This window comes from Mustelus asterias, chromosome 17, assembly GCF_964213995.1.
Source record: "Mustelus asterias chromosome 17, sMusAst1.hap1.1, whole genome shotgun sequence".
Classification (NCBI taxonomy): Eukaryota; Metazoa; Chordata; class Chondrichthyes; order Carcharhiniformes; family Triakidae; genus Mustelus; species Mustelus asterias.
This window is the reverse complement of record NC_135817.1, coordinates 90,232,231-90,258,699: the sequence shown is the minus strand read 5'-3', so window position 1 is coordinate 90,258,699 and position 26,469 is coordinate 90,232,231. Positions and strand designations below refer to the sequence as shown.

The 26,469-nt window shown below is 51.1% G+C and overlaps 1 protein-coding gene across 3 annotated transcripts in view; it reads left to right on the top strand.

Moving 5' to 3' along the window:
* The window catches only part of trappc10 (trafficking protein particle complex subunit 10), a 103,462-nt gene that overhangs the window by 25,463 nt on the left and 51,530 nt on the right, over positions 1–26,469 (top strand). For all 3 annotated transcript variants that reach the window (XM_078233072.1, XM_078233074.1, XM_078233073.1), the window contains exons 3-11: positions 4,490–4,625; positions 6,417–6,613; positions 6,869–7,064; positions 9,944–10,055; positions 11,191–11,438; positions 13,462–13,608; positions 14,539–14,653; positions 18,794–18,870; positions 26,116–26,207. In XM_078233072.1, the coding sequence (XP_078089198.1) occupies positions 4,490–4,625; positions 6,417–6,613; positions 6,869–7,064; positions 9,944–10,055; positions 11,191–11,438; positions 13,462–13,608; positions 14,539–14,653; positions 18,794–18,870; positions 26,116–26,207 (1,320 nt within the window). The remainder of the gene's footprint in view (positions 1–4,489; positions 4,626–6,416; positions 6,614–6,868; positions 7,065–9,943; positions 10,056–11,190; positions 11,439–13,461; positions 13,609–14,538; positions 14,654–18,793; positions 18,871–26,115; positions 26,208–26,469) is intronic.

Sequence of the window (26,469 nt, the reverse complement as noted above, 5' to 3'; positions counted from 1 at the left end):
ATGGCCTGCTCCTATTACCAATGACTATGTGCTAATAAGACCACCAATGCCTCAGAGAGGCTTCAGTGGTCCAATCATTACCGCACCTGACTCGTTCACCTCCACTAACAATCCAGCAAGTGTGAAATCTCATCCCAGTGTGAAAGGTTGATTCAAGTTTAGGGGAGGAAACCTGCTGTTCCTACCCATCCTGGCCTATATGTGACTCCAGTCCCACAACTTCATGGCCATCTCTAAATTGCCTTCCTGTATCACCACCTCTGGCATCTGGGGACACTGCCCACATCCTGTAAACGGGTTCTAAAAAAGAAATCATTGAAGATGAAGCACTTTTCCATTAAAATACTGACCACGTCATTCAGCTGGTGATTCATCACTAAAACCTTCTCTGGTCTCCCGTTCCTGCAGGGTTAGTATTGATAATCAGCTTTGTGAGATCTCTCCAGGGAAGATCCTCATAACCCCGTGTCCACATTCTAATCACCTGAAATATAATCAGGAAATGCTGAAAATACTCATCATGTCTGGCAGTATCGATGGAGGGAGAAACGGAGTTAACATTACAATTCCAGTGTGCCTCTTCCCATTGAGTGAGAAGAGTCATTTTGGACTCCACTTTAACTCAGTTCATAGAGTCATCAAGTTTTACAGCAAAGAGGCCCTTCGGCCCATCCTGTCTACACCGGCCATCAAGCACCTATCCTAATCCCATTTTCCAGCACTTTCTCCGTAGCCTTGTACGCTATGGTGTTTCAAGTGCTCATGTAAATGCTGCTTAAATGTTGTGAGGATTCCCGCCTCTACCACCCTTTCAGGCAGTGTTCCAGATTCCCTCGAGCTGTTCCTCAAATCCCCTCCAAATCTCCTGTCTCTTACCGTAACTCTATGTCCCCAGGTTATTGATCACTCTGCTCCTTCCACAGACGCTGCGAGATCTTTTGAGTTTTCCCATTTTCTGTTTTTATTTTATATTTATATAGCATCTTTAATATTATAAAATCTCCGAAGGCATTCCACTGGAGCATTTCCAAGCCAGCATGACACCAAATCGGGGATATTTGGCCAGATGACCAAAAGCTTGGTCAAAGAGGTGGGTTTTAAAGAGCGTCTTAAAGAAGGAAAGCGAGGTGGGGCGGTGGGGCGGTGGGGAGGTGGGGCGGTGGGGCGGTGGAGATTGCAGACCTTGGGACTGGGAGATCATGGAGGAATTTAAAAATGAGGATTTTAAAATCAGGATGTTGCGTGACTGGGAGCCAGTGGAGGTCAGCGATCGCAAGGATGTTAGGTGAATGGGACCTGATGCGACTTAGGACAAAGGCGGAAAAGTTTTGAATGAGCTGAAGTTTGCCTGGCATTTGTGTGGCGCGAATGTTATTTACCACTAGTCAGTCCACACCTGGATATTGTCCAGGTCTTGCTGCATTTGAACATGGGCTGCTTCAGTATCTGAGGAGTCACGAATGGTGCTGAACATTGTGCAATCATTCGTGAACATGCCCACTTCTGACCTTATGAGGGAAGGAATTGCCTTATTTAAGTTTAAAATATTAGTCTTAGACGTACTCTTCTCTCCCGCAACTGAGTGTAAAATTACCGAGAGTGCCTTCACAATGCGGCAATGAATTAATCCTATCTCTGTCAATACCGGCTCCCTGGTCAGTGCCAGAACATGTTCTTCGAAGCAACTATCCCATAACTGTTCTGTAAACTACTCATCTCGGCTACCTTTGTCCATCAGATTTTTCCAGTCTGTTTGTACATTTAAATCCCAATGACCTCAACTCTGTTAACTTTAGGATAGTAATGGACAAGGATGAGTGTTGTCCTAAGGGTAGGGTGCTAAATTGGGGGAAGGCTAACTATAGCTGGATTAGGCAGGAATTGGTGGCCGTTGATTGGGAGAGGCTGTTCGGGGGTAAGTCCACGTCTGGCACGTGGGAGTCTTTTAAGGAACAGTTGATAAGGCTGCAGGACAGGCATGTGCCTGTAAAAAGGAAGGATAGGAAATGTAGGATTCGAGAGCCGTGGATAACCAGGGAAATTGAGGATCTGATCAAAAAGAAAAGAGAGTTGTACGTTAGGTCCAGGCAACTGAAAACAGATGCAGCTCTGGAGGAATACAGAGAGAGTAGGAAAGAACTCAAACGGGGAGTTAGAAGGGCAAAAAGAGGTCACGAAATGTTCTTGGCAGACAGGATTAAGGAGAATCCTAAGGCATTTTATTCATATGTTAGGAACAAAAGAGTTGTCAGGGAAAAAGTCGGACCTCTCAGGGACAAAGGAGGGGAATTATGCTTAGAACCCAAGGGAATAGGGGAGATCCTAAATGAATACTTTGCGTCGGTATTCACAAAGGAGAGGGACTTGTTGACTGGGAGTGTCTCAGAGGGAGGTGTTGAGCCGTTAGAGAGAATCTCCATTACAAGGGAGGAAGTGTTAGGTTTTTTAGGTAACATTAAAACTGACAAATCCCCAGGGCCTGATGGCATCTATCCTAGACTGCTCAGGGAGACAAGAGATGTAATTGCTGGGCCTCTGACGGAAATCTTTGTCTCTTCGTTGGACACAGGTGAGGTCCCTGAGGATTGGAGGATAGCGAATGTGGTACCGTTGTTTAAGAAGGGTAGCAGGGATAACCCGGATAATTATAGGCCAGTGAGCTTGACGTCCGTGGTAGGGAAGTTGTTGGAGAGGATTCTTAGAGACAGGATGTACGCGCATTTAGAGTGGAACAATCTCATTCGTGACAGACAGCATGGTTTTGTAAGAGGGAGGTCGTGCCTGACAAATTTGGTGGAGTTTTTTGAGGAAGTGACAAAAACGGTTGACGAAGGAAGGGCCATGGATGTCGTCTATATGGATTTCAGTAAGGCATTTGACAAAGTCCCTCATGGCAGTATGGTTAAGAAGGTTAAGGCTCATGGGATACAAGGAGAGGTGGCTCGATGGGTAGAAAACTGGCTTGGCCACAGGAGACAGAGGGTAGCAGTCGAAGGGTCTTTTTCTGGCTGGAGGTCTGTGACCAGTGGTGTTCTGCAGGGCTCTGTACTGGGACCTCTGCTATTTGTGATATATATAAATGATTTGGAAGAAGGTCTAACTGTGTTATCAGCAAATTTGCGAATGACACGAAGATGGCTGGACTTGCGGATAGCGATGAACATTGTCGGACAATACAGCAGGATATAGATGGGCTGGAAAATGGGGCGGAGAAATGGCAGATGGAATTTAATCCAGATAAATGTGAAGTGATGCATTTTGGAAGAACTAATGTAGGGAGGAGTTATACAATAAATGGCAGAGCCATCAAGAGTATAGAAACACAGAAGGACCTAGGTGTGCAAGTCCACAAATCCTTGAAGGTGGCAGCACAGGTGGAGAAGGTGGTGAAGAAGGCATATGGTATGCTTGCCTTTATAGGATGGGGTATAGAGTATAAAAGCTGGAGTCTGATGTTGCAGCTGTATAGAACGCTGGTTAGGCCACATTTGGAGTTCTGCGTCCAGTTCTGGTCGCCGCACTACCAGAAGGACGTGGAGGCTTTAGAGAGAGTGCAGAGAAGGTTTACCAGGATGTTGCCTGGTATGGAGGGTCTTGCCTATGAGGAGAGATTGGGTAAACTGGGCTTGTCCTCCCTGGAAAGACGGAGAATGAGGGGAGACCTAATAGAGGTGACTTTCTGATCGGCTTCCATTATTTCTTCTCTGATACCCGTCCTAACATGTAGTTATTATTGGGGCCTGTGCACCATTCCCACAATGTTTTCTTGCCTTTATCATTGCTCATCTTTCCCCAAACTGCTTGTATATCTTGGCTTCTTGAACTTTGATCATCCTTCTCCATTGTGTAGATATCAACTTTAATTAACAGAGCCACCACTCCACCGTCTCCTAACTTCCTGTCCTTCCTAAATGTCACAAACCCTTCAATATTCAGCTCCCAATCTGAAATCCTCGAGCCATGTCTCTGTAATGTCTATCAGATTGTATTGGTTTATCTCTATTTGTACAATCAGTTTGTCCATTTTGTTCTGAATGCCACCTGCATTCAGATACAGAGCCTGAGTTTTGCCCTATTATTATTTTTGCCATCTCTAGCTTTTCTCTGCTGATTTACTCTTTGGTCTGTACTCTCTATCCCTCCCTGTCACAGTCTGTTTATAATTCACCATATTAGTAACTTCTCTTGTCTCTACTCGTTCATTTACCACCTCTTCCCAAATTTGATCCCTTGCCCCACTATTTAGTTCAAAACCCTCAAGTTCCCTCGTTATGCGGCTTGTCCGACCATGATTCGGGTGCAGACTGTTATGACCTGAGCGAGCCGGGCCCCATAGTGAGGTCTGTCTCGAGGGGTGACGCTCTGGGCTTTGTGTCCGCTGTTGTTGACCATTTGGCAGTTCTTGGCTGTGCTACCAGGTGTGGCATCTCCCAGCTGGCTGGAGGGAAAGCAGCACATGTTTCATATTACTCTCCTTCCTGTGTTTCAGATCCTATGGGCGCCCACCCAAGATGATTCACCTTGAAGCAAATTTTGTTCAATTTAAAGAAGAGCTGATACCCAAGGAGGGAAACCGGGCCCTCCTAACCTTTCCCTTCCTGCACATATTCTGGACAGACTGCTGTGTGAGTATGGTGCTCTGTGTAGACACTGTGTGTGGGATAGGCCTCCTGTGCTGACACCAGGATCTTTTTGATTGTGTGATTCCTGTCGGACTGTCTGCTCGTCAATGTTTAGCTGTTTAGACTGTGAATCTCAGCATCCTGACTGGAGAGAGCCACCTACATCAGAACCAGATTTGATTTATTATTATTACATGTATTAGTAGACAGTGAAAAGTATTGTTTCTTGCGCACGATACAGACGAAGCATACCGTTCATAGAGAAGGAAATGAGAGAGTGCAGAATGTAGTGTTACATTCATAGCTAGGGTGCGGAGAAAGATCGACTTAATGCAAGGTAGGTCCATTCAAAAGTTTGACAGCAGCAGGGAAGAAGCTGTTCTTGAGTCGGTTGGTACCTGACCTCTGACTTTTATATCTTTTTCCCAAAGGAAGAAGGTGGAAGAGAGAATGTCCGGGGTGTGTGGGGTCCTTAATTATGCTGGCTGCTTTGCCGAGGCAGTGGGAAGTGTAGACAGAGTCAATGGATGGGAGGCTGGTTTGTGTGATGGATTGGGTTACGTTCACGACCTTTTATAGTTTTTCGTGGTCTTGGGCAGAGCAGGAGCCATACCAAGCTGTGATACAACCAGAAAGAATGCTTTCTATAGTGCATCTGTAAAAGTTGGTGAGAGTCGTAGCTGACATGCCAAATTTCCTTAGTCTTCTGAGAAAGTAGAGGCATTGGTGGGTTTTCTTAACTATAGTGTCGGCATGGGGGACCAGGACAGGTTGTTGGTGAACTGGACACCTAAAAACTTGAAGCTCTCGACCTTTCTACTTCATCCCCGTTGATGTTGACAGGAGCATGTTCTCCTTTACGCTTCCTGAAGTCGATGACTATCTCCTTCATTTTGTTGACATTGAGGGAGAGATTATTGTTGCCGCACCAGTTCACCAGATTCTCTATCTCGTTCCTGTACTCTGTCTCGTCATTGTTTATGAAATAATTGGCACGATGCTTTTTGAGGAATGGACAAATGGATAAAGATCTGATCTCTCTGATTGATGCTGTGTGTCCAAAGCTGCCGGGAATTGGGGTCAGGAGGAGGGTCGCTGGACACTGCACATTTTTTATTTTCTCCTCAACCTTTCTGCATCTGCAGTAGCCAGGCTGCTGATTCAGGGTCTCAGACCCGGCTACAGGCGAGGTGGGAGTGAAGCAAGTTTCCTTCACTCACCCATTTCCTGGGATCACTGTCTGCTGCCTTTCTCTACAGCAACCGGACTTTGTCCCCCCACCCCAGCTCCCCGCGGGGAGGGGCTGTCCCCTCCCCCCTCTCCCCCCGCGGGGAGGGGCTGTCCCCTCCCCCCTCTCCCCCCGCGGGGAGGGGCTGTCCCCTCCCCCCTCTCCCCCCGCGGGGAGGGGCTGTCCCCTCCCCCCTCTCCCCCCCGCGGGGAGGGGCTGTCCCCTCCCCCCTCTCCCCCCCGCGGGGAGGGGCTGTCCCCTCCCCCCTCTCCCCCCCGCGGGGAGGGGCTGTCCCCTCCCCCCTCTCCCCCCGCGGGGAGGGGCTGTCCCCTCCCCCCTCTCCCCCCCGCGGGGAGGGGCTGTCCCCTCCCCCCTCTCCCCCCCGCGGGGAGGGGCTGTCCCCTCCCCCCTCTCCCCCCCGCGGGGAGGGGCTGTCCCCTCCCCCCTCTCCCCCCCACGGGGAGGGGCTGTCCCCTCCAACCCCCCCCCACCCTGCCCCCCGAGGTGAGGGGTTGATCCTCGGGTTAAATCTTGTTGAAACACGCTCTGTCTGTTTGAATCTTTAGGACACGGAGGTTTACAAAGCAACGGCAAAGGATGAAATCACAAAGTGGCAAAACATTTTAAAAGCTTACAGCAACTCTGATTGGTTGATTGTTGTCGTGGAGAGTGACGCCAAAAAAAAGAACAAAACCAACATTCTCCCCCGAACATCGATTGTGGATAAGATCAGAAACGACTTCTGCAACAAACAAAGTGACAGGTAGAAGGAGCTCACCACTTCTGTCTGGTTCCCCCACCCCCCTCCCCAGGATGGGAGACGATTTCTCAGTCTCTCTCTCTCTCTCTTTCCTCCCCCTCCCCCCCCCCTCCCTTCCCCCCCTGTGATTGGAGACGATTTCTCATTCTGAATCTAGACATGAGGTTGCTCCTCCAGCTTTCTCAGGCTGTGTGTCTGGGGAGGCTGTATCGGTTGTTCCCGATCTGGTTACCTGTCTCTCTGTGATGTCTCTCCCAGGTGTGTGGTGCTGACGGATCCACTGAAGGATTCTTCACGAACTCAGGAATCCTGGAATGCTTTCTTCTCCAAGCTTCGGACTTTGCTGCTTATGTCATTCACCAAGAATCTGGGCAGGTTTGAGGATGAGATGCGAACAATGAGAGAGAAGAGGACAGAAGCTGGCTGGAGTTTTTGTGAATATTTCATGGTTCAGGTAAGGCTGCCTGCAACAGGGAGTTTATCAGGATTTAACCCCATAGAACAAAGAAAATTACAACACAGGAACAGGCCCTTTGGCCCTCCAAGCCTGCACCGACCATGCTGCCCGACTGAACTAAAACCCCCTACCCTTCCGGGTACCATATCCCTCTATTCCCACCCTATTCATGTATTTGTCAAAATGCCCCTGAAAACTCTCTATTGTATCCGCTTCCGCTACCTCCCCCGGCAGCGAGTTCCAGGCATTCACCACCCTCTGTGTAAAAAAAAAACTTGCCTCCTTTAAACATCTTTAAACCTTGCCCCTCGCACCTTAAACCTGTGCCCCCTAGTAATTGACTCTTCTACCCTGGGAAAAAACTTCTGACTATCCACTCTGTCCAGGCCCCTCATAATCTTGTAGACTGCTATCAGGTCGCCCTCAACCTCCGTCATTCCAGTGAGAACAAACCAAGTTTCTCCAACCTCTCCTCATAGCTAATGCCCTCCATACCAGGCAACATCCTGGTATATTCTGTACCCTCTCCAAAGCCTCCACATCCTTCTGGTAGTGTGGTGACCAGAATTGAACACTATATTCCAAATGTGGCCAAACTAAGGTTCTATAAAGCTGGAACATGACTTGCCAATTTTTAAACTCAATGCCCCGGCCGATGAAGGCAAGCATGCCGTATGCCTTCTTGACTACCTTCTCCACCTGCATTGCCACTTTCAGTGACCTGTGTACCTGTACAGCCAGATCCCTCTGCCTATCAATACTCTTAAAGGTTCTGCCATTTACTGTATATTTCCTATCTGTATTAGACCTTCCAAAATGCATTACCTCACATTTGTCCGGATTAAACTCCATCTGCCATCTCTCCGCCCAAATCTCCAACTAATCTATATCCTGCTGTATCCTCTGATGGTCCTCATCGCTATTCGCAAATCCACCAACCTTTGTGTCGTCCGCAAACTTACTAATCAATCCAGTTACATTTTCCTCCAAATCATTTATATATATTACAAACAGCAAAGGTCCCAACACTGATCTCTGAGGAACGCCACTTGTCACAGCCCTCCATTCAGAAACGCACCCTTCCACTGCTACCCTCTGTCTTCTATGACCGAGCCAGTTTTGTATCCAGCTTGCCAGCTCACCTCTGGTCCCATGTGACTTCACCTTCTGCACCAGTCTGCCATGAGGGACCTTGTCAAAGGCCTTACTGAAGTCCATGTAGACAACATCCACTGCCCTACCCTCATCAATCATCTTCGTCACTTCCTTGAAAAACTCGATCAAGTTCGTGAGACACGACCTCCCCTTCACAAAACCATGTTGCCTCTCGCTCATACGTCCACTTATTTCCACAGTGTGTGTAGTTTGGGTAGAGGGTTAGTGTGTATAATTTGGGGTGGGGGAGGGTTAGCGTGTGTAATTCGGGGGGGGGGGGGGTTAGTGTGTGTAATTCTGGGGGAGGTTAGTGTGTGTAATTCTGGGGGGGGTTAGTGTGTGTAATTCTGGGGAGGGCGGCACGGTAGCACAGTGGTTAGCACTGCTGCTTCACAGCTCTAGGGTCCCGGGTTCGATTCCCGGCTCGGGTCACTGTCTGTGTGGAGTTTGCACATTCTCCTCGTGTCTGCGTGGGTTTCCTCCGGGTGCTCCTGTTTCCTCCCACAGTCCAAAGATGTGCGGGTTAGGTTGATTGGCCAGGTTAAAAAAAAAAAATTGCCCCTTAGAGTCGTGGGATGCATAGGTTAGAGGGATTAGTGGGTAAATATGTGGGGGTAGGGCCTGGGTGGGATTGTGGTCGGTGCAGACTCGATGGGCCGAATGGCCTCCTTCTGCACTGTAGGGTTTCTATGATTCTATGATGAGGGGGTTCGTGTGTGTAATTCTGGGGGGGGGGGTTAGTGTGTGTAATTCTGGGGGGAGGGGGTTAGTGTGTGTAGTTCGGGGGGGGTTAGTGTGTGTAATTCGGGGGGGGTTAGTGTGTAGTTCGGCGGGGGGTTAGTGTGTAATTCTGGGGGGGGGGGGTTAGTGTGTAGTTCGGGGGAGGGTTAGTGTGTAGTTTGGGGGGGGGGTTAGTGTGTAGTTCGGGGGGGGGTTAGTGTGTAGTTCGGGGGGGGGGTTAGTGTGTAGTTCGGGGGGGGTTAGTGTGTAGTTCGGGGGGGGGTTAGTGTGTAGTTCGGGGGGGGTTAGTGTGTAGTTCGGGGGGGGGTTAGTGTGTAGTTCGGGGGGGGTTAGTGTGTGTAATTCGGGGGGGGGTTAGTGTGTAGTTCGGCGGGGGGTTAGTGTGTAATTCTGGCGGGGGGGGGTTAGTGTGTAGTTCGGGGGGGTTAGTGTGTAATTCTGGGGGGGGGGGGTTAGTGTGTAGTTCGGGGGGGGGGTTAGTGTGTAGTTTGGGGGGGGTTAGTGTGTAGTTCGGGGGGGGGTTAGTGTGTAATTCTGGCGGGGGGGGGTTAGTGTGTAGTTCGGGGGGGGTTAGTGTGTAGTTCAGGGGGGGGTTAGTGTGTAGTTCGGGGGGGGGTTAGTGTGTAATTCTGGGGGGGGGGGTTAGTGTGTAATTCTGGCGGGGGGGGGTTAGTGTGTAGTTCGGGGGGGGGGTTAGTGTGTAGTTCGGCGGGGGGTTAGTGTGTAGTTCAGGGGGGGGATTAGTGTGTAGTTCGGGGGGGGGGGGTTAGTGTGTAGTTCGGGGGGGGGGTTAGTGTGTAGTTCGGGGGGGGGGTTAGTGTGTAGTTCGGCGGGGGGTTAGTGTGTAGTTCGGGGGGGGGGTTAGTGTGTAGTTCGGGGGGGGGGGGTTAGTGTGTAGTTCGGGGGGGGGGTTAGTGTGTAGTTCGGGGGGGGGGTTAGTGTGTAGTTCGCGTGTGCTGACATTGTCTCTCTGATTTTAGGAGGAATTAGCCTTTGTGTTTGAGATGCTGCAACAGTTTGAGGATGCACTGGTCCAGTATGATGAGCTGGACGCGCTCTTTACACAATACGTTGTGAACTACGGAGCTGGAGGTAAGCGTTAGTCTGGCTTTCCGCAGTTCCCTAAGGAGCAGATCCTGCTCCGTGTGGAACTCCCTGATCCCCACCTCGCCGGCAAAAAGCTTTTCAAATCTGCTTTGCTATTGCTGCGCGATGAAGTGGAAAATTGAGGAGCGCTGGGTGGCGGGCGGGCAAGGGGGGGAGCGCTGGGTGGCGGGCGGGCAAGGGGGGGAGCGCTGGGTGGCGGGCGGGCAAGGGGGGGAGCGCTGGGTGGCGGGCGGGCGAGGGGGGGAGCGCTGGGTGGCGGGCGGGCGAGGGGGGGAGCGCTGGGTGGCGGGCGGGCGAGGGGAGGAGCGCTGGGTGGCGGGCGGGCGAGGGGGGGAGCGCTGGGTGGCGGGCGGGCGAGGGGGGGAGCGCTGGGTGGCGGGCGGGCGAGGGGGGGAACGCTGGGTGGCGGGCGGTGAGTGGGGAAGCGCTGGGTGGCGGGCGAGGGGGGGAGCGCTGGGTGGCGGGCGAGGGGGGGAGCGCTGGGTGGCGGGCGGGCGAGGGGGGAGCGCTGGGTGGCGGGCGAGGGGGGAGCGCTGGGTGGCGGGCGGGCGAGGGGGGAGCGCTGGGTGGCGGGCGGGTGAAGGGGGGAACGCTGGGTGGCGGGCGGTGAGTGGGGGAGCGCTGGGTGGCGGGCGAGGGGGGGAGCGCTGGGTGGCGGGCGGGCGAGGGGGGAGCGCTGGGTGGCAGACGGTGAGTGGGGGAGCGCTGGGTGGCGGGCGAGGGGGGGGCGCTGGGTGGCGGGCGAGGGGGGGGCGCTGGGTGGCGGGCGCTGGGTGGCGGGCGGTGAGTGGGGGGAGCGTTGGGTGGCGGGCGCTGAGTGGGGAGCGCTGGGTGGCGGGCGCTGAGTGGGGAGCGCTGGGTGGCGGGCGCTGAGTGGGGAGCGCTGGGTGGCGGGCGCTGAGTGGGGAGCGCTGGGTGGCGGGCGCTGAGTGGGGAGCGCTGGGTGGCGGGCGCTGAGTGGGGAGCGCTGGGTGGCGCGTGGGCGACAGGTGAACCCAGGGTGCCCTCTGCAAATTAATACGACCTCCACACTTCTTGAATCGCGTGCCTGGTGAGAGTGCCATGTCGGTAGCTGTGGGAATCTTTGCCAATCTGATGTTTGTCCTGTTATCTTTTTAAGATGGGGCCAATTGGCTAACTTCTTTTTGCCAGCCCGTTCAGAGCTGGAATGGGCTGATTCTACGCAAACCGATCGACATGGACAAGAGGGAGCTGATCCAGAAGAACAAGGCCACGCTGCTGGATCTACGCAGCTACCTGTTCTCCAGGCAGTGCACTCTGCTTGTCTTTCTGCAGAGACCCTGGGAGGTGGCACAGCGGGCCCTCGAGCTCTTACACAACTGTGTCCAAGAGCTCAAGCTGCTGGAGGTAGGCACATTGGAAACGTCACTTCTTCCCTTCTAATCCTTCCCAAACCAACAGGAATATCCTTTCATCAAGGAGCTAGCTTCCTAATTAAATACAGGAGAACTTTCCCATGGTGTTTGGAACACTGCTGAATTGAAATTTCACAGTAACTTCATTGCAGTGTTAATGTAAGCCTTACTTGTGACTAATAAATAAACTTCAAGCCTCTAACCAGATGAATGGGAAATGAAATTGGAGAGAGAGGCCTTTGTGTTTTGTCTATTCTACAAGATTCTCTTTCAACCTCATTCACCTTCACTATTCGTTGAGCTCATGGCTGATCATCATCTTAAAACAAATTCACACATTGTGGGCGTTGCTGGTTGGCCAGTATTTATTGCCCATTCCTAATTGCCCCTTGAGAAGGTGGTGGTGAACCGCCTTCTTGAATCGCTGCAGGCCCAGTGGTGTAGGTACACCCACAGTGCTGTTAGGGAGGGAGTTCGAGGATTGTGACCCAGCGACAGTGAAGGAATGGCGATATATTTCCAAGTCGGGATGGTCAGAGGTTTGGAGGGGAATCTCCAGGTGGTGGTGTTCCCAGGTATCTGCTGCCCTTGTCCTAGATGTAGTGGCCACAGGTTGGGAAGGTGCTGGTGAAGGAGCCTCAACTCCAACATCACCATCCCACACACCCTCATTGTCTAAGATCTACTGATCTCAGCGTAGAATAAACCCAATGATGGAGGCTGCACAGCTCTCTCCGATAGGGAATTCCAATGATTCACAACTCTGAGTGAGGAAATGTCTTCACATCTGTCTACAGTGGCTGACCCCTGATTGGGCTGTGACCTTGTGTTATAGATCACCGGCAAGGGAAACATTTCCTCAGTGTTTCACTCACCCTCCTCATATCCTTCAAACCCCGTCAGAATCTTCAATCTTTCAATGAGATCGCCTTTTACTCATCTAACCTTTCGGGAACATTAGCCCAGTTTACTCAAACTCTCCTCGTAGGACATTGCTCTCATCATAGCAAGCAGTCTCACTGAACCTTTGTAACACTCCAAGCATGTCCCTCCTGAGATATGGAGGTACAGGGTTAGATACAGAGTAAAGCTCCCTCTACACTGTCCCCATCAAACACTCCCAGGATGTATACAGCGTGGGGTTGGATGCAGAGTAAAGCTCCCTCTACACTGTCCCCATCAAACACTCCCAGGACAGGTACAGCATGGGGTTAGATACAGAGCAAAGCTCCCTCTACACTGTCCCCGTCAAACACTCCCAGGACAGGTACAGCACGGGGTTAGATACAGAGTAAAGCTCCCTCTACACTGTCCCCATCACACACTCCCAGGACAGGTACAGCACGGGGTTAGGTAGAGAGTAAAGCTCCCTCTACACTGTCCCCATCAAACACTCCCAGGACAGGTACAGCACGGGGTTAGGTACAGAGTAAAGCTCCCTCTACACTGTCCCCATCAAACACTCCCAGGACAGGTATAGCACAGGGTTAGATACAGAGTAAAGCTCCCTCTACAGTGTCCCATCAAACACTCCCAGGACAGGTACAGCATGGGGTTAGATACAGAGTAAAGCTCCCTCTACACTGCCCCCATCAAACACTCCCAGGACAGGTACAGCACGGGGTTAGATACAGAGTAAAGCTCCCTCTACACTGTCCCCCATCAAACACTCCCAGGACAGGTACAGCACGGGGTTAGATACAGAGTAAAGCTCCCTCTACACTGTCCCCCATCAAACACTCCCAGGACAGGTACAGCACGGGGTTAGATACAGAGTAAAGCTCCCTCTACACTGTCCCCATCAAACACTCCCAGGACAGGTACAGCACGGTGTTCGATACAGAGTAAAGCTCCCTCTACACTGTCCCCATCAAACACTCCCAGGACAGGTACAGCACGGTGTTCGATACAGAGTAAAGCTCCCTCTACACTGTCCCCATCAAACACTCCCAGGACAGGTACAGCACGGGGTTAGATACAGAGTAAATCTGATCAGTTGTGTGCTTTGTGTTCAGGTGTCAGTCCCAGTCGGAGCTCTGGATTGCTGGGTCTTCTTGAGCTGCCTTGAGGTGCTGCAGAGAATTGAAGGCTGTTGTGACCAAGCTGAACTGGAGAACAATTACTGCCACACTGTTGGGCTTTGGAGCTATGCTACAGAGAAGGTAACTGAGTTCCTAGCCAGCTGTGTGGAGCTGTGAACCAAGCTGCTTGACTGGCTGGGATGTGAACCTGCTCTGTGATAAGCACATTGTGTGGCTGCCCTGTACTTAAAAGATCAAAATCAACAGAAAAAATAAGAATGAACCCTTGATGCTGATTATTAACATTGATGAAAAAGGTACATTGTGTACATCTGCAGTTTAAAGGCTTTGTGATGACACTGGAATAGGAATCCAGCAGCCTGGACTAATGATCCAAAGACCAGATCAAATCGCATTCCAGCAGCTGGGGAAATTTAATTTCAGTGAATTTAATCAGTCAGAAATACAAAGCTAGTTACATTAATATTCAATCATCAAACTGCCGGATTGTTGGAATAACCCATCTGGCTCACTGATCCCTGTTAGGGAAGGAAATCTGCCAGCCTTACCTGGTCTGGCCGACATGTGACTGTGAAGCCACAGCAATGTGGCTGGCTCTGCACTGCCCTCTGAAATGGGGAGTTGGAATTAGAGGTTGCCTGAACAAAACTTGGATCCGATGGCGGGCGGGTCTTTGCGAATTTACAGTTTGGAAGCAAGTTGATGCTTGTGTAAAAGATGTGTGTGTAGGTCAGTGAGTGAGGCAGGTTGCTTTCCAGCTGGTCTGTGAGGAGTCTCGGGAGGGGAACTGTCCTTCAGCTTTTCCTCCACTCCCCGCTGTGTCGCCTCACTCAGACATGGGGGTGGAGGGTTGGCGGGAGCGGTTAACTATACTGTCTGGTAGATTACATCATCATCTTTCACAGTGGGGGGGGGTGGGGGGTGATTTGTTAAACCTCGGGCGGTATGTTTAGTTTAGTCACCCTGGGATATGGGGGGGTTTGACACAGCCGTGTGTTTGAGATTGCATTGACCTGGTTTTCAATAACCTCTCTCTCTTAAACCCATCAGCTGAAGTCACTGGGCTACCTGTGTGGTCTGATCTCAGAGAAAGGGCCCAGTTCCGGAGACCTGGAGAGGACGGTGGATGTATTGGCAGGACTCGGAGCAGAGCGTGTTGAGACGGGTAAAGGAGCATTTTCTATCGGGGTGTCTGACCCTCGGCGCTCGTGCTCGGGTTGTGGATATGGGTTGGATGCTTTGATGGGTATCACATGGATCAGAGTGAGAGCGTGCGTTAGGCTTTCAGACTGGGTACAATGTGCTCGGACCAACAGGCACATTTGACTGCTCTGTAACACTCCAGATTGTTTGCAGTATGAGTCAATCCCACCACCTCTTTAAACAAAAGGTGACCTTCTGGTTGCTGTTTGGTCTTGTGTGAAGCGGAGAGCTTGGGCTCTCGGCAGGGTTTCGGGAGGCTCTGATACGGCTCTCAGTCTCTGAATCACCCATTGCAGTGTGAGTGATGGCATTATTCTGTGCTGGGCTGCACTCTTGTGGAGGCATTAGGTAATGCAGCACTCCTTTTCATTCATCTCAGCAGCTTTCATCAGCATAAACAGTACCTCAGCATGAACATCTTCAAGCAGTGCTTAATCCCTTGAGCAGACATAGAAAATACTAGCAGGAGGAGGCCATTCGGCCCTTTGAGCCTGCTCCGCCATTCATTACGATCATGGCTGATCATCCAACTCAATAACCTGATCCCACCTTTCCCCTATATCCTTTGATCTTAAGTGTTACATCTAACTGCTTCTTGAATACATTCAATGTTTTGGCAACAACTACTTCCTGTGGTAATGAACTCCACAGGCTCACCACTGTCTGGGTGAAGAAATATCTCCTCCTCACTGTCCTAAAGGGTCTACCCTGAATCCTCAGACTGTGACCCCTGGTTCTGGACTCCCCCACCATCGGGAACATCCTCCCTGCATCTACCCTGTCCAGTCCTGTTAGAATTTTATAAGTCTCTATGAGACCCTTAATTTTAAAACAATACCCCATATTTCTGGACTCACCCACAAGAGGAAACATTCTTCCCACGTCCACCTTGTCAAGACTGTTCAGGGTCTTATATACCTTAATCATATCACTCCTCACTCTTCACACACCAATGGAAAGAAGGCCCAGTCTGTTCAACCTTTCCTCATCAGACAACCCTCTCATTCCAGGTATCAATCTGGTAAATCTCTGAACCACCTCCACTGTGTTTACATCATTCCTGAAATAAGGAGACCAAAACTGCACACACTATTCAAGATGTGGTCTCACCAGTGCTCTGTATAACTGAAGGATAAATCCTTACGTTATGTTCAATTCCTTTTCTAATTAAGGATAGCATTCCATTACTTGCTGCACACTAACTTTTAGTGACTCATGCATGAGAATATTAGATGCTTCTACACCTCAGAATTCTGCCGGTGATCTCCGTTTCGGTAACTCTGCTGTTATATTCTTCCTGCCAAAGTCAACAGCTTCACATTTCCCTACATTAAATTCCATCTGCCAGATTTTTGCCCACTCACTCAATCTATCTATATCTGTCTGCAAACTCCAGATGTCCCCTTCACAACATACTTTCCTATCTATCTTTGTATTGTCCGCAAATTTAGCCACCATGCCTTTGTTCCCCTCATTCAAGTCATTGATGTAAATTGTGAAAAGCTGAGTTTCCAGCACAGACCCCTGCGGGACTCCACTCATCACATCCTGCCAATCAGAATTAGGCCCATTTATACATACTCTCTGTTTCCTGCCAGCCAGCCAATCTTCAATCCAGGCTAATACATTACCCCCTACGCCATGAGCTTTTAGTTTCTGCAATAACCTTTGATGTGGCAACTTATCAAATGCTTTCTGGAAATTTAAGTACAGCACGTTTACAGGTTCCCCTCTATCTACAGCACTTGTTATTCCGTCAACAAACTCTATTAAATTGGTTAAACATGATTTCCCTTTCAAAATACCATGCTGACTCTTCCTGATTACCTTGAGTTTTTCTATATGCCCAGTTTTCAGCCCCTTAACGATTGATTCTAACACCCTCCCTATGACAGGCGTCAAGCTAACTGGTCTATAGTTTCCTGGTTTCTGCCTCCCTCCCTTTTTGAACACTGGGGTTATATTTGCTACTTTCCAGTGTGATGGAACCTTACCAGAATCGAGTGAAATTTGGAAAATTAACACCAACGCATTACTATCACATTCGCCACCTCGTTCTGGAGCCGGAGACTTACCAGGCCGCAGTTCCATCAGTTTGCTCAATACCGCTTCCCGAGTGATTGTAATTTCACCAAGTTCCTCTCTCCCTTCCCCCTCCCGATTTACAGTAATTACTGGAATGTTTTTGTATCCTCTGTACTGAAGACAGAGACAATATTTGTTCATTTCTTCTACCATTTCCTTCTTATCTAAGATTAACTCCCCATTCTCACTCCCCGGAGAACAATATTCACTTTTCTTACATTTTTCCTGTTTAAATACCTGTAGAAACTCTTGCTTTCTGTTTTTACATTGCTAGCGAGCTTGCTCCCGTATTCTAATTTCTTTCTCCTGATTAACCTTTCACTAATTCGCTGCCTTTCTTTATATTCTCACCAATCATCTGCCACTCATCGCTGTGCTTTCTCCTGATGTTTGATGCTTTATTTAACTTCTTTAGTTAACCAGGGAAGGTGGCTCCTTTTTCTTTATAGTTGGAATATTCTGACATATCCTCTGAAATGTCTACCACTGCCTCTCCATTGCTCTGTCTCCTAATCTAGTATCCCCGTTCACTTCCATTTCTGACCAACTGCCCTCTGGTGCCAGTACTAAATACCACCTCGATTGAAAACTCTTTAATCTCAACCACCTCCCTGCCAAACCCAAACCGATCACCACAGACAGACCTGATCCAGAATTTGGGGATGACTGCAGTGTCATTGCCCACTTTGCATTCGATTGGCAAACCACTCTTCTTCTTCAAATTTACAAACAAGAAACCTGAATATTTCCAAAACTCATCGATCGACTGAGCTGGTGAGCTAAATATTATAATCCACTCTGATATTGAAAGAGAGTTGCTGGAATGTGTTGAATTCCTGTGTATTGGCAGCCACTTCTCTCAGATAGCTGCCATTGACGAGATCCAGCTCAGCTCTGTCAACTCAACCTTCTATAAACTACGCAGCGAGTGTTTGACAACAGAAACCTCCTCAAGCCAACAAGAGTGTGCAGAGCTGTTCACATCACCACAGTCTGGTGCTGCAGTGAGACCTGGATTGCAATGCCTCCCCCAAATCCTCCAGATTCAATGGGAGGATCAATAAACAAACTCCAGTGTCCTCCTTAAAGGCACAGAATTCAGGCAAAGCTCTTCCAAAATCAACTACGATGGGCTGACACTGTCCTGATGACCAAAAACCATCTCCCCGCCAGGTTCTGTTTGCTCAACTCTCAGATGGCCAACGTTCCAGCGGAGGACAATGAAAACCCGTGCTTGAAGTGTGACAGCGCTGACATTAATGATTGCAAAGAGCTTGCTACCAATTGTTCAAAATGACCACAACCTGTCCATCAAGCTGCATCACACTTTGAGACCCAGCGCCCTTAACAATGGGGCAAAGAGGCAGCAGCGAAGGACAGAAAATGCAGCAAATCCTGCACTCAGGATCCCACCGCCTTGGGGGAACATCCTGCCCCATGTACACAGAGACCCACAGGTGGAGAATTGGCCTGTTCAGTCACATGACGAACCCTGGCCGGACCTCGTGACCCTGAATGGATATCATCCTCCAATCAAGGGACACTTGATGCAGTGATCTCTGCTCCAGATCCCTTTAGGCACAGTAAGAAGTCTCACAACACCAGGTTAAAGTCCAACAGGTTTATTTGGTAGCACAAGCTTTCGGAGCGATGCCCCTTCATCAGGTCCCTTTGTCACTGCAGCAAAACGGCACTTCAGCACTGCAGGGTGTTTACAAAGGCAAGTCCTTCTCTGTAGTGAAGGACTTCATTGTCAGCAGATTAACACAGGGGCATTAACAGAAGAAATATGTCAGAAAATGTAAAGAGCAGAGATATCCGGAATGGAGCAAGGGGGCTGAAAGGCTGCAGACTGGGATAGTGGAAACAGGGATTAGTGGGGGTTCAGGAGTCACAGCATTGGGCTGGGGAAAGGTTCTGTCACACTCGGGGCTTGAGGAATGTGCTGGACAACTATCTCAATTTGAGAGGTCTGATCTACACTAAACACTAACTCTCTTCCTGTGTTCTCTTTCAGCAAATAGCCCACAAAGTCCCTATAAGACATTAAATGAAGCACTGTCATCTGTAGAGGCCTTTGAAAAGCACTACCTGGTAAGGCTGCTCTTCCACAGTACATCCTGCCACACCTGCGGGTGGGGTGGGAAAGGGGTGTGCCTGCGTGCATGTGTGTATCACGTGTGCTTGTCTGCATGCATGCATGTGTGCCTGCGCGTGTGTGTGTTTTCAAGTCAGGATGGTGAGTGACTTGGAGGGGAATCTCCAGGTGGTGGTGTTCCCAGGTATCTGCTGCCCTTGTCCTTCATGATGGTAGTGATCGTGGGTTTGGTTCAGTGGTGGATGTGTTGCCAATCAAACAGGGCTGCTTTGTCCTGGATAATGTTGAGCTTCTTGAGTGTTGTTGGAACTGCACCCATCCAGGCAAGTGGGGAGTATTCCATCACACTCCTGACTTGTGCCTTGTAGATGGTGGGCAGGCTTTGGGGAGTCAGGAGGTGAGTTACTCACCAGAGAATTCTCAACCTCTTGACCTGTTCTGGAAGCCACAGTATGTATATGGCTAGTCCAGTTCAGTTTCTGGTCATTGGCAACCCCCCAGGATGCTGATAGTGGGGGGTTCAGTGATGGTATTGCTGTTGAATGTCAAGGGATGACGGTTAGATTCTCTCTTGTTGGAGATGGTCATTGCCTGGCACTTGTGTGGAGTGAATATTACTTGCCACATAGCAACCCAAGCGTGGATATTGTCCAGGCCTTGCTGAAGTGTCCACATGCAGCAGCTGAGGAGATACGGATGGTGGTGAACATTGTGCAAATCGTCAGCAAACATCCTCATTTCTGATCTTTAAATTGGAGGGAAGGTCATTGATGAAGCAGCTGGAGATGTTTCACCCTCGGACCCGAGCAAATTCTGTGACTCAGATGATTGACCTTCAACCGCCACAGCCATCTTCCTCTGTACCCGGTGTGACTCCAACCAGCGGAGGGTTTCCCCCCTGATACCCATTGATTCCAGTTTCACTCGGGCTCCTTGATGCCACACGCGGTCGAATGCTGCCTTGATATCAAGGGCTGTCACACTCACCTCACCTCTGGAGTTCAGCTCTTTTGTCCATGTTTGAATCAAGGTTGTAATGAGGTCAGGAGCTGAGTGACCCTGGCAAAACCCAAACTGGGCCTCACTGAGCAGGTTATTGCTGAGCAGGTGCTGCTTGATAGCGCTGTTGATGACCCCTTCCATCACTTTACTGATGATCGAGCAGTAATTGGCTGGGTTGGATTTGTCCTGTTTTTTGTGTACAGGACATACCTGGGCAATTTTCCACATTGCTGGCACTAGATGCCAGTGTTGTAACTGTACTGGAAGAGCTTGGCTAGGGGAGCGGCAAGTTCAGGAGCACAAGTCTTCAGTACGATTGCTGGAATGTTATCAGGGCCCATTGCCTTTGCAGCATCCAGTTGCCTTCAACTGTTCTTGATATCACGTGGGGTGAATCGAATTGGCTGGAGACTGGCATCTGAGATGCTGGGGACCACTGGAGGAGGCCGAGATGGATCATCCACTCGGCACTTCTGGCTGAAAATTGCTGTGAATACTTCAGCCTTATCTTTTGCACTGATGTGCTGGGCTCCTCCATCATTGAGGATGGGGATATTTGTGGAGCCTCCTCCCCCAGTGAGTTGTTTAATTGTCCACCACCATTCACAGCTGGACGTGTCAGAACTGCAGAGCTTGGATCTGATCAGTTGGTTGTGGGATCGCTTAGCTCTGTCTATTACTCGCTGTTTACGCCATTTGGCATGCAAGTAGTCCTGTGTTGGAGCTTCACCAGGTTGACACCTCACTATTTGTTATCCCTGGTGCTGCTCCTGCCATGCCCTCCTGCACTCTCCATTGAACCAGGGTTGATCCCCTGGCTTGATGGTAATGGTTGAGTGGGGGATATACCGGGCCATGAGGTTGCAGATTGTGCTGGAGTACAATTCTGCTGCTGCTGATGCCGTCTTGAGTTGCTAGATGTTGATTTGATTTTTTTGAGTTGATTTATTATTGTCATATGGATTAGTATACAGTGAAAAGTATTGTTTCTTGCGCGCTGGAAAGCATACTATAAATAGAGAAGGAAAGGAGTGAGTGCAGAATGTGGTGTTGCAGTCACAGCGAGGGTGTAGAGAAAGATCAGGTTAATATGTGGTAGTTCCATTCAAAAGTCTGACAGCAGCAAGGAAGAAGCTGCTGTTTTGAAGATTGTTTTGAAGTCTGTCCCATTTAGCACGGGGTGATAGTGCCACACAACATGATGGAGGTTATTCTCAATGTGAAGACGGGACTTTGCCTCCATAAGGACTGTGCGGTGATCAGTGATCACCCCTGTGATACTGTCATGGACAGAGATCGGCTGGTATGCACCTTTTTGGACATGTGGGAGGAAACCGGAGTACCCGGAGAAAACCCACGCAATCACGGGGAGAACGTGCTAACTCCCACAGGCACAACCCCAAACCGGTGAGACGATTCAGGTTTCTGGATCTGCACAGCACAGAGACAGACATCTGTGGCAGACATGTTGGTGAGGATGAGGTCAAGTATGTTTTTTCCCCCGATTGATTCTCTCTGTCTGCCGCAGTGCCAGTCCAGCAGCTATCTGCATTAGGACCTGACCAGCTCAGTCAGTGGCAGTGTTACTGAGCCATTCTTGGTGATGGACATTGAAGTCCCCCCACCCGGAGTACATTCTGCATCCTTGCCACCCCCAGTGCTTTCTCCACATGGTGTTCACAATGGAGGAGTACTGTTACAGAGAGGCTGGGGTTTAATTTAAATAGCCCTGATTTCTCCCCTCACTATGTGTCAATAAGGTATGATTCCGTGAGAATGACCATGTCAGGCTGCTGTCTGACCAGTCTGTGAGACAGCTCTCCCAGTTTAGACACAAGCCCCCAGATGTTGGTGAGGAGGAGTTTGCAGGGTTGACTCTGCTGGAATTTCCGTTGTTTCTAGTGCCTTGGTTGATGTTGAGTGGTCCATCCTGTTTCATTCCTTTGTGACTTCTCTGTCGCGATTTTGAGATAACGGAGTGGTTTGCTTAATCATTTCGGAGGGCATTTTACAGCGAGTCACTTTACTGTGGCCCTGGAGTCACATGTAGGCCAGACTGGGTAAGGACGGCAAGTAACTCACACCACATAAATGCCAGGCAATGACCATCACCAATAAGAGACACTCTAACCACTGCCCTTTGACAATCAATGGTGTAACCATCACTGAATCCCCCACTGTCAACATCCTTGGGGTTACCATTGACCAGAAACTCAACTGGACTCACAACATAAACACAGTGGCTACAAGAGCAGGTCAGAGGCTAGGAATACTGCGGCGAGTAACTCACCTCCTGACTCCCCAAAGCCTGTCCACCATCTACAAGGCACAAGTCAGGAGTGTGATGGAATACTCCCCACTTGCCTGGATGGGTGCAGCTCCAACAACACTCAAGAAGCTCAACACCATCCAGGACAAAGCAGCCCCGCTTGATTGGCACCATTTCTACAAACATTCAATCCCTCCTCCACCGACGCTCAGTAGCAGCAGTGTGTACCATCTACAAGATGCACTGCAGCAATTCACCAAAGATCCTTAGACAGCACCTTCCGAACAAACCCACGACCCTTCCATCTAGAAGAACAAGGGCAGCAGATACCTGGGAACACCACCACCTGCAAGTTCCCCTCCAAGCCACTCACCGTCCTGACTTGGAAATCTATCACCGTTCCTTCGCAGTCGCTGGGTCAAAATCCTCAAATTCCCTAACGGCATTGTGGGTCAACCCACAGAACATGGACTGCAGCGATTCAAGACGCAGCACACCACCACCATCTCAAGGGCAACTATTTGAATCATCGATAGTCACGGGTGAGGTGCCTGAAGATTGAAGAGTGGAAAATGTTGTGCCTTTGTTTAAAAATGGCTGCAGGGAAAAGCCTGGGAACTACAGGCCAGTGAGCCTCACATCTGTGGTGGGTAAATTGTTGGAAGGTATTTTGAGAGACAGGATCTACAGGCATTTAGAGATGCAAGGACTGATTAGGGACAGTCAGCATGGCTTTGTGAGTGGAAAATCATGTCTCACAAATTTGATTGAGTTTTTTGAAGGGGTAAGCAAGAAGGTAGATGAGGGCAGTGCAGTTGATGTTGTCTACATGGACTTTAGCAAGGCCTTTGACAAGGCACCGCATGGTAGGTTGTTGCATAAGGTTAAATCTCACGGGATCCAGGGTGAGGTAGCTAAATGGATACAAAATTGGCTTCTTGCCAGAAGCCAGAGGGTGGTTGTAGAGGATTGTTTTTCAAACTGCAGTTCAACTGTGTTGAACTTGCAGGGGCCCTGGCAGACATATTTAAAATGTCAGTATTCACGGGGGAGGTGCCGGATGATTGGAGGGTGGCTCATGTTGTTCCGTTGTTTAAAAAAGGTTCCAAAAGAAATCCGGAAAATTATAGGCCAGTAAGTTTGACGTCGGTGGTGGGCAAGTTACTGGAAGGTGTGATAAGGGATAGGATCTACAAATATTTGGATAGACAGGGACTTATTAGGGAGAGTCAACATGGCTTTGTGCGTGGTAGGTCATGTTTGACCAATCTATTAGAGTTTTTCGAGGAGGTTACCAGGAAAGTGTTTGAAGGGAAGGCGGTGGATGTTGTCTACCTGGATTTCAGCAAGGCCTTTGACAAGGTCCCTCATGGGAGGTTAGTTAGGAAGGTTCAGTCGCTAGGTATACATGGGGAGGTAGTAAATTGGATTAGACACTGGCTCAATGGAAGAACGCTATGGTATTTGCTACCAAATAAACCTGTTGGACTTTAACCTGGTGTTGTGAGACTTCTTTCAATGGAAGAAGCCAGAGAGTGGTTGTGGAGGATTGCTTCTCTGAGTGGAGGCCTGTGACTAGTGGTGTGCCGCAGGGATCGGTGTTGGGTCCATTGTTGTTTGTCATCTATATCAATGATCTGGATGATAATGTGGTAAATTGGATCAGCAAGTTTGCTGATGATACAAAGGTTGGAGGTGTAGTGGACAGTGAGGAAGGTTTTCAAAGCTTGCAGAGGGATTTGGACCAACTAGAAAAATGGGCTGAAGAATGGCAAATGGAATTTAACGCAGACAAGTGTGAGATATTGCACTTTGGAAGGACAAATCAAAGTAGAACGTACAGGGTAAATGGTAGGACTCTGAAGAGTGCAGTTGAACAGAGGGGTCTGGGAATACAGGTACAGAATTCCCTAAAAGTGACGTCACAGGTGGATAGGGTCGTAAAGAGTGCCTTTGGTACATTGGCCTTTATAAATCGGAGTATCGAGTATAAAAGTTGGAGTGTTATGGTAAAGTTATATAAGGGATTGGTGAGGCCGAATTTGGAGTATTGTGTACAGTTTTGGTCACCTCGTTACAGGAAGGATGTAAGGTGGCGCGGGGGGGAATGGATCGGGGAGTAAGGAATGGATGGCGGGGGGGGGGTGAATGGATCGGCGGGGGCAGGGTGAGTGGGGGAATGGACGGCGGGGGCAGGGTGAGTGGGGGATTGGACGGCGGGGGCAGGGTGAGTGGGGGAATGGATGGCGGGGGCAGGGTGAGTGGGGGAATGGATGGCGGGGGCAGGGTGAGTGGGGGAATGGATGGCGGGGGCAGGGTGAGTGGGGGAATGGATCGGCGGGGGCAGGGTGAGTGGGGGAATGGACGACGGGGGCAGGGTGAGTGGGGGAATGGATCGGCGGGGGCAGGGTGAGTGGGGGAATGGATCGGCGGGGGCAGGGTGAGTGGGGGAATGGACGACGGGGGCAGGGTGAGTGGGGGAATGGATCGGCGGGGGCAGGGTGAGTGGGGGAATGGACGGCAGGGGCAGGGTGAGTGGGGGAATGGATGGCGGGGGCAGGGTGAGTGGGGGAATGGATGGCGGGGGCAGGGTGAGTGAGGGATTGGACGGCGGGGGCAGGGTGAGTGGACGGCGGGTCAGGGTGAGTGGGGGAATGGACGGCGGGGGCAGGGTGAGTGAGGGATTGGACGGCGGGGGCAGGGTGAGTGGGGGAATGGATGGCAGGGGCAGGGTGAGTGGGGGAATGGATGGCGGGGGCAGGGTGAGTGGGGGAATGGATGGCGGGGGCAGGGTGAGTGAGGGATTGGACGGCGGGGGCAGGGTGAGTGGGGGAATGGACGGCGGGGGCAGGGTGAGTGGGGGAATGGACGGCGGGGGCAGGGTGAGTGGGGGAATGGACAAGGCGGGGGCAGGGTGAGTGGGGAATGGACAGCGGGGGCAGGGTGAGTGGGGAATGGACGGCGGGGTCAGGGTGAGTGGGGGAATGGACGGCGGGGGCAGGGTGAGTGGGGAATGGACGGCGGGGGCAGGGTGAGTGGGGGAATGGACGGCGGGGGCAGGGTGAGTGGGGGAATGGATCGGCGGGGGCAGGGTGAGTGAGGGATTGGACGGCGGGGGCAGGGTGAGTGGGGGAATGGATGGCGGGGGCAGGGTGAGTGGGGGAATGGACGGCGGGGGCAGGGTGAGTGGGGGAATGGACGGCGGGGGCAGGGTGAGTGGGGGAATGGACGGCGGGGGCAGGGTGAGTGGGGGAATGGACGGCGGGGGCAGGGTGAGTGGGGAATGGACGGCGGGGGCAGGGTGAGTGGGGAATGGACGGCGGGGGCAGGGTGAGTGGGGAATGGACGGCGGGGGCAGGGTGAGTGGGGAATGGACGGCGGGGGCAGGGTGAGTGGGGGAATGGACCGGTGGGGGCAGGGTGAGTGGGGGAATGGATCGGCGGGGGCAGGGTGAGTGGGGAATGAATGGCGGGGGCAGGGTGAGTGGGGGAATGGACGGCGGGGGCAGGGTGAGTGGGGAATGGACGGCGGGGGCAGGGTGAGTGGGGAATGGACGGCGGGGGCAGGGTGAGTGGGGGAATGGACCGGTGGGGGCAGGGTGAGTGGGGGAATGGATCGGTGGGGGCAGGGTGAGTGGGGGAATGGATCGGCGGGGGCAGGGTGAGTGGGGAATGAATGGCGGGGGCAGGGTGAGTGGGGGAATGGACGGCGGGGGCAGGGTGAGTGGGGGATTGGACGGCGGGGGCAGGGTGAGTGGGGGATTGGACGGCGGGGGCAGGGTGAGTGGGGGAATGGATCGGCGGGGGCAGGGTGAGTGGGGGAATGGACGAGGCAGGGGCAGGGTGAGTGGGGGAATGGACGAGGCGGGGGCAGGGTGAGTGGGGGAATGGACAAGGCGGGGAGCTGTTAGCTCAGCCAGACGAGGTTTACAAGGTGCGCTGATCAATATTTTGCTTAACCCCTTTTCCAGGACCTTTCTCATGCCGCGATCGAGATGTATAAAACCATTGGACAGATCCGCTCAGCTCAGCTGCTCGGGAAGGATCTTGCTGATTTCTACATGTAGGTACATGGAATGTTCTAGAACAAAGCGTGGTGAGGGGAATTAGCTGCAGTCTCTTTGCTGTGACCTAGTAGATGTTTAGTATGATCATTAGTGACTCAATGGCACAGCTTCACCCAGTGGGATTGTCCAGGGGATGATTGACAGGTTTGAGAGTGTGAAAGGGGAACGGGACTTTCTACTGCTCCTGGTATCAGTGTCACGAGGACTCGGCTCCTGAAGAGTTCTTTGGGATTGGTGTTAAACCCCATGAGCCTGGTT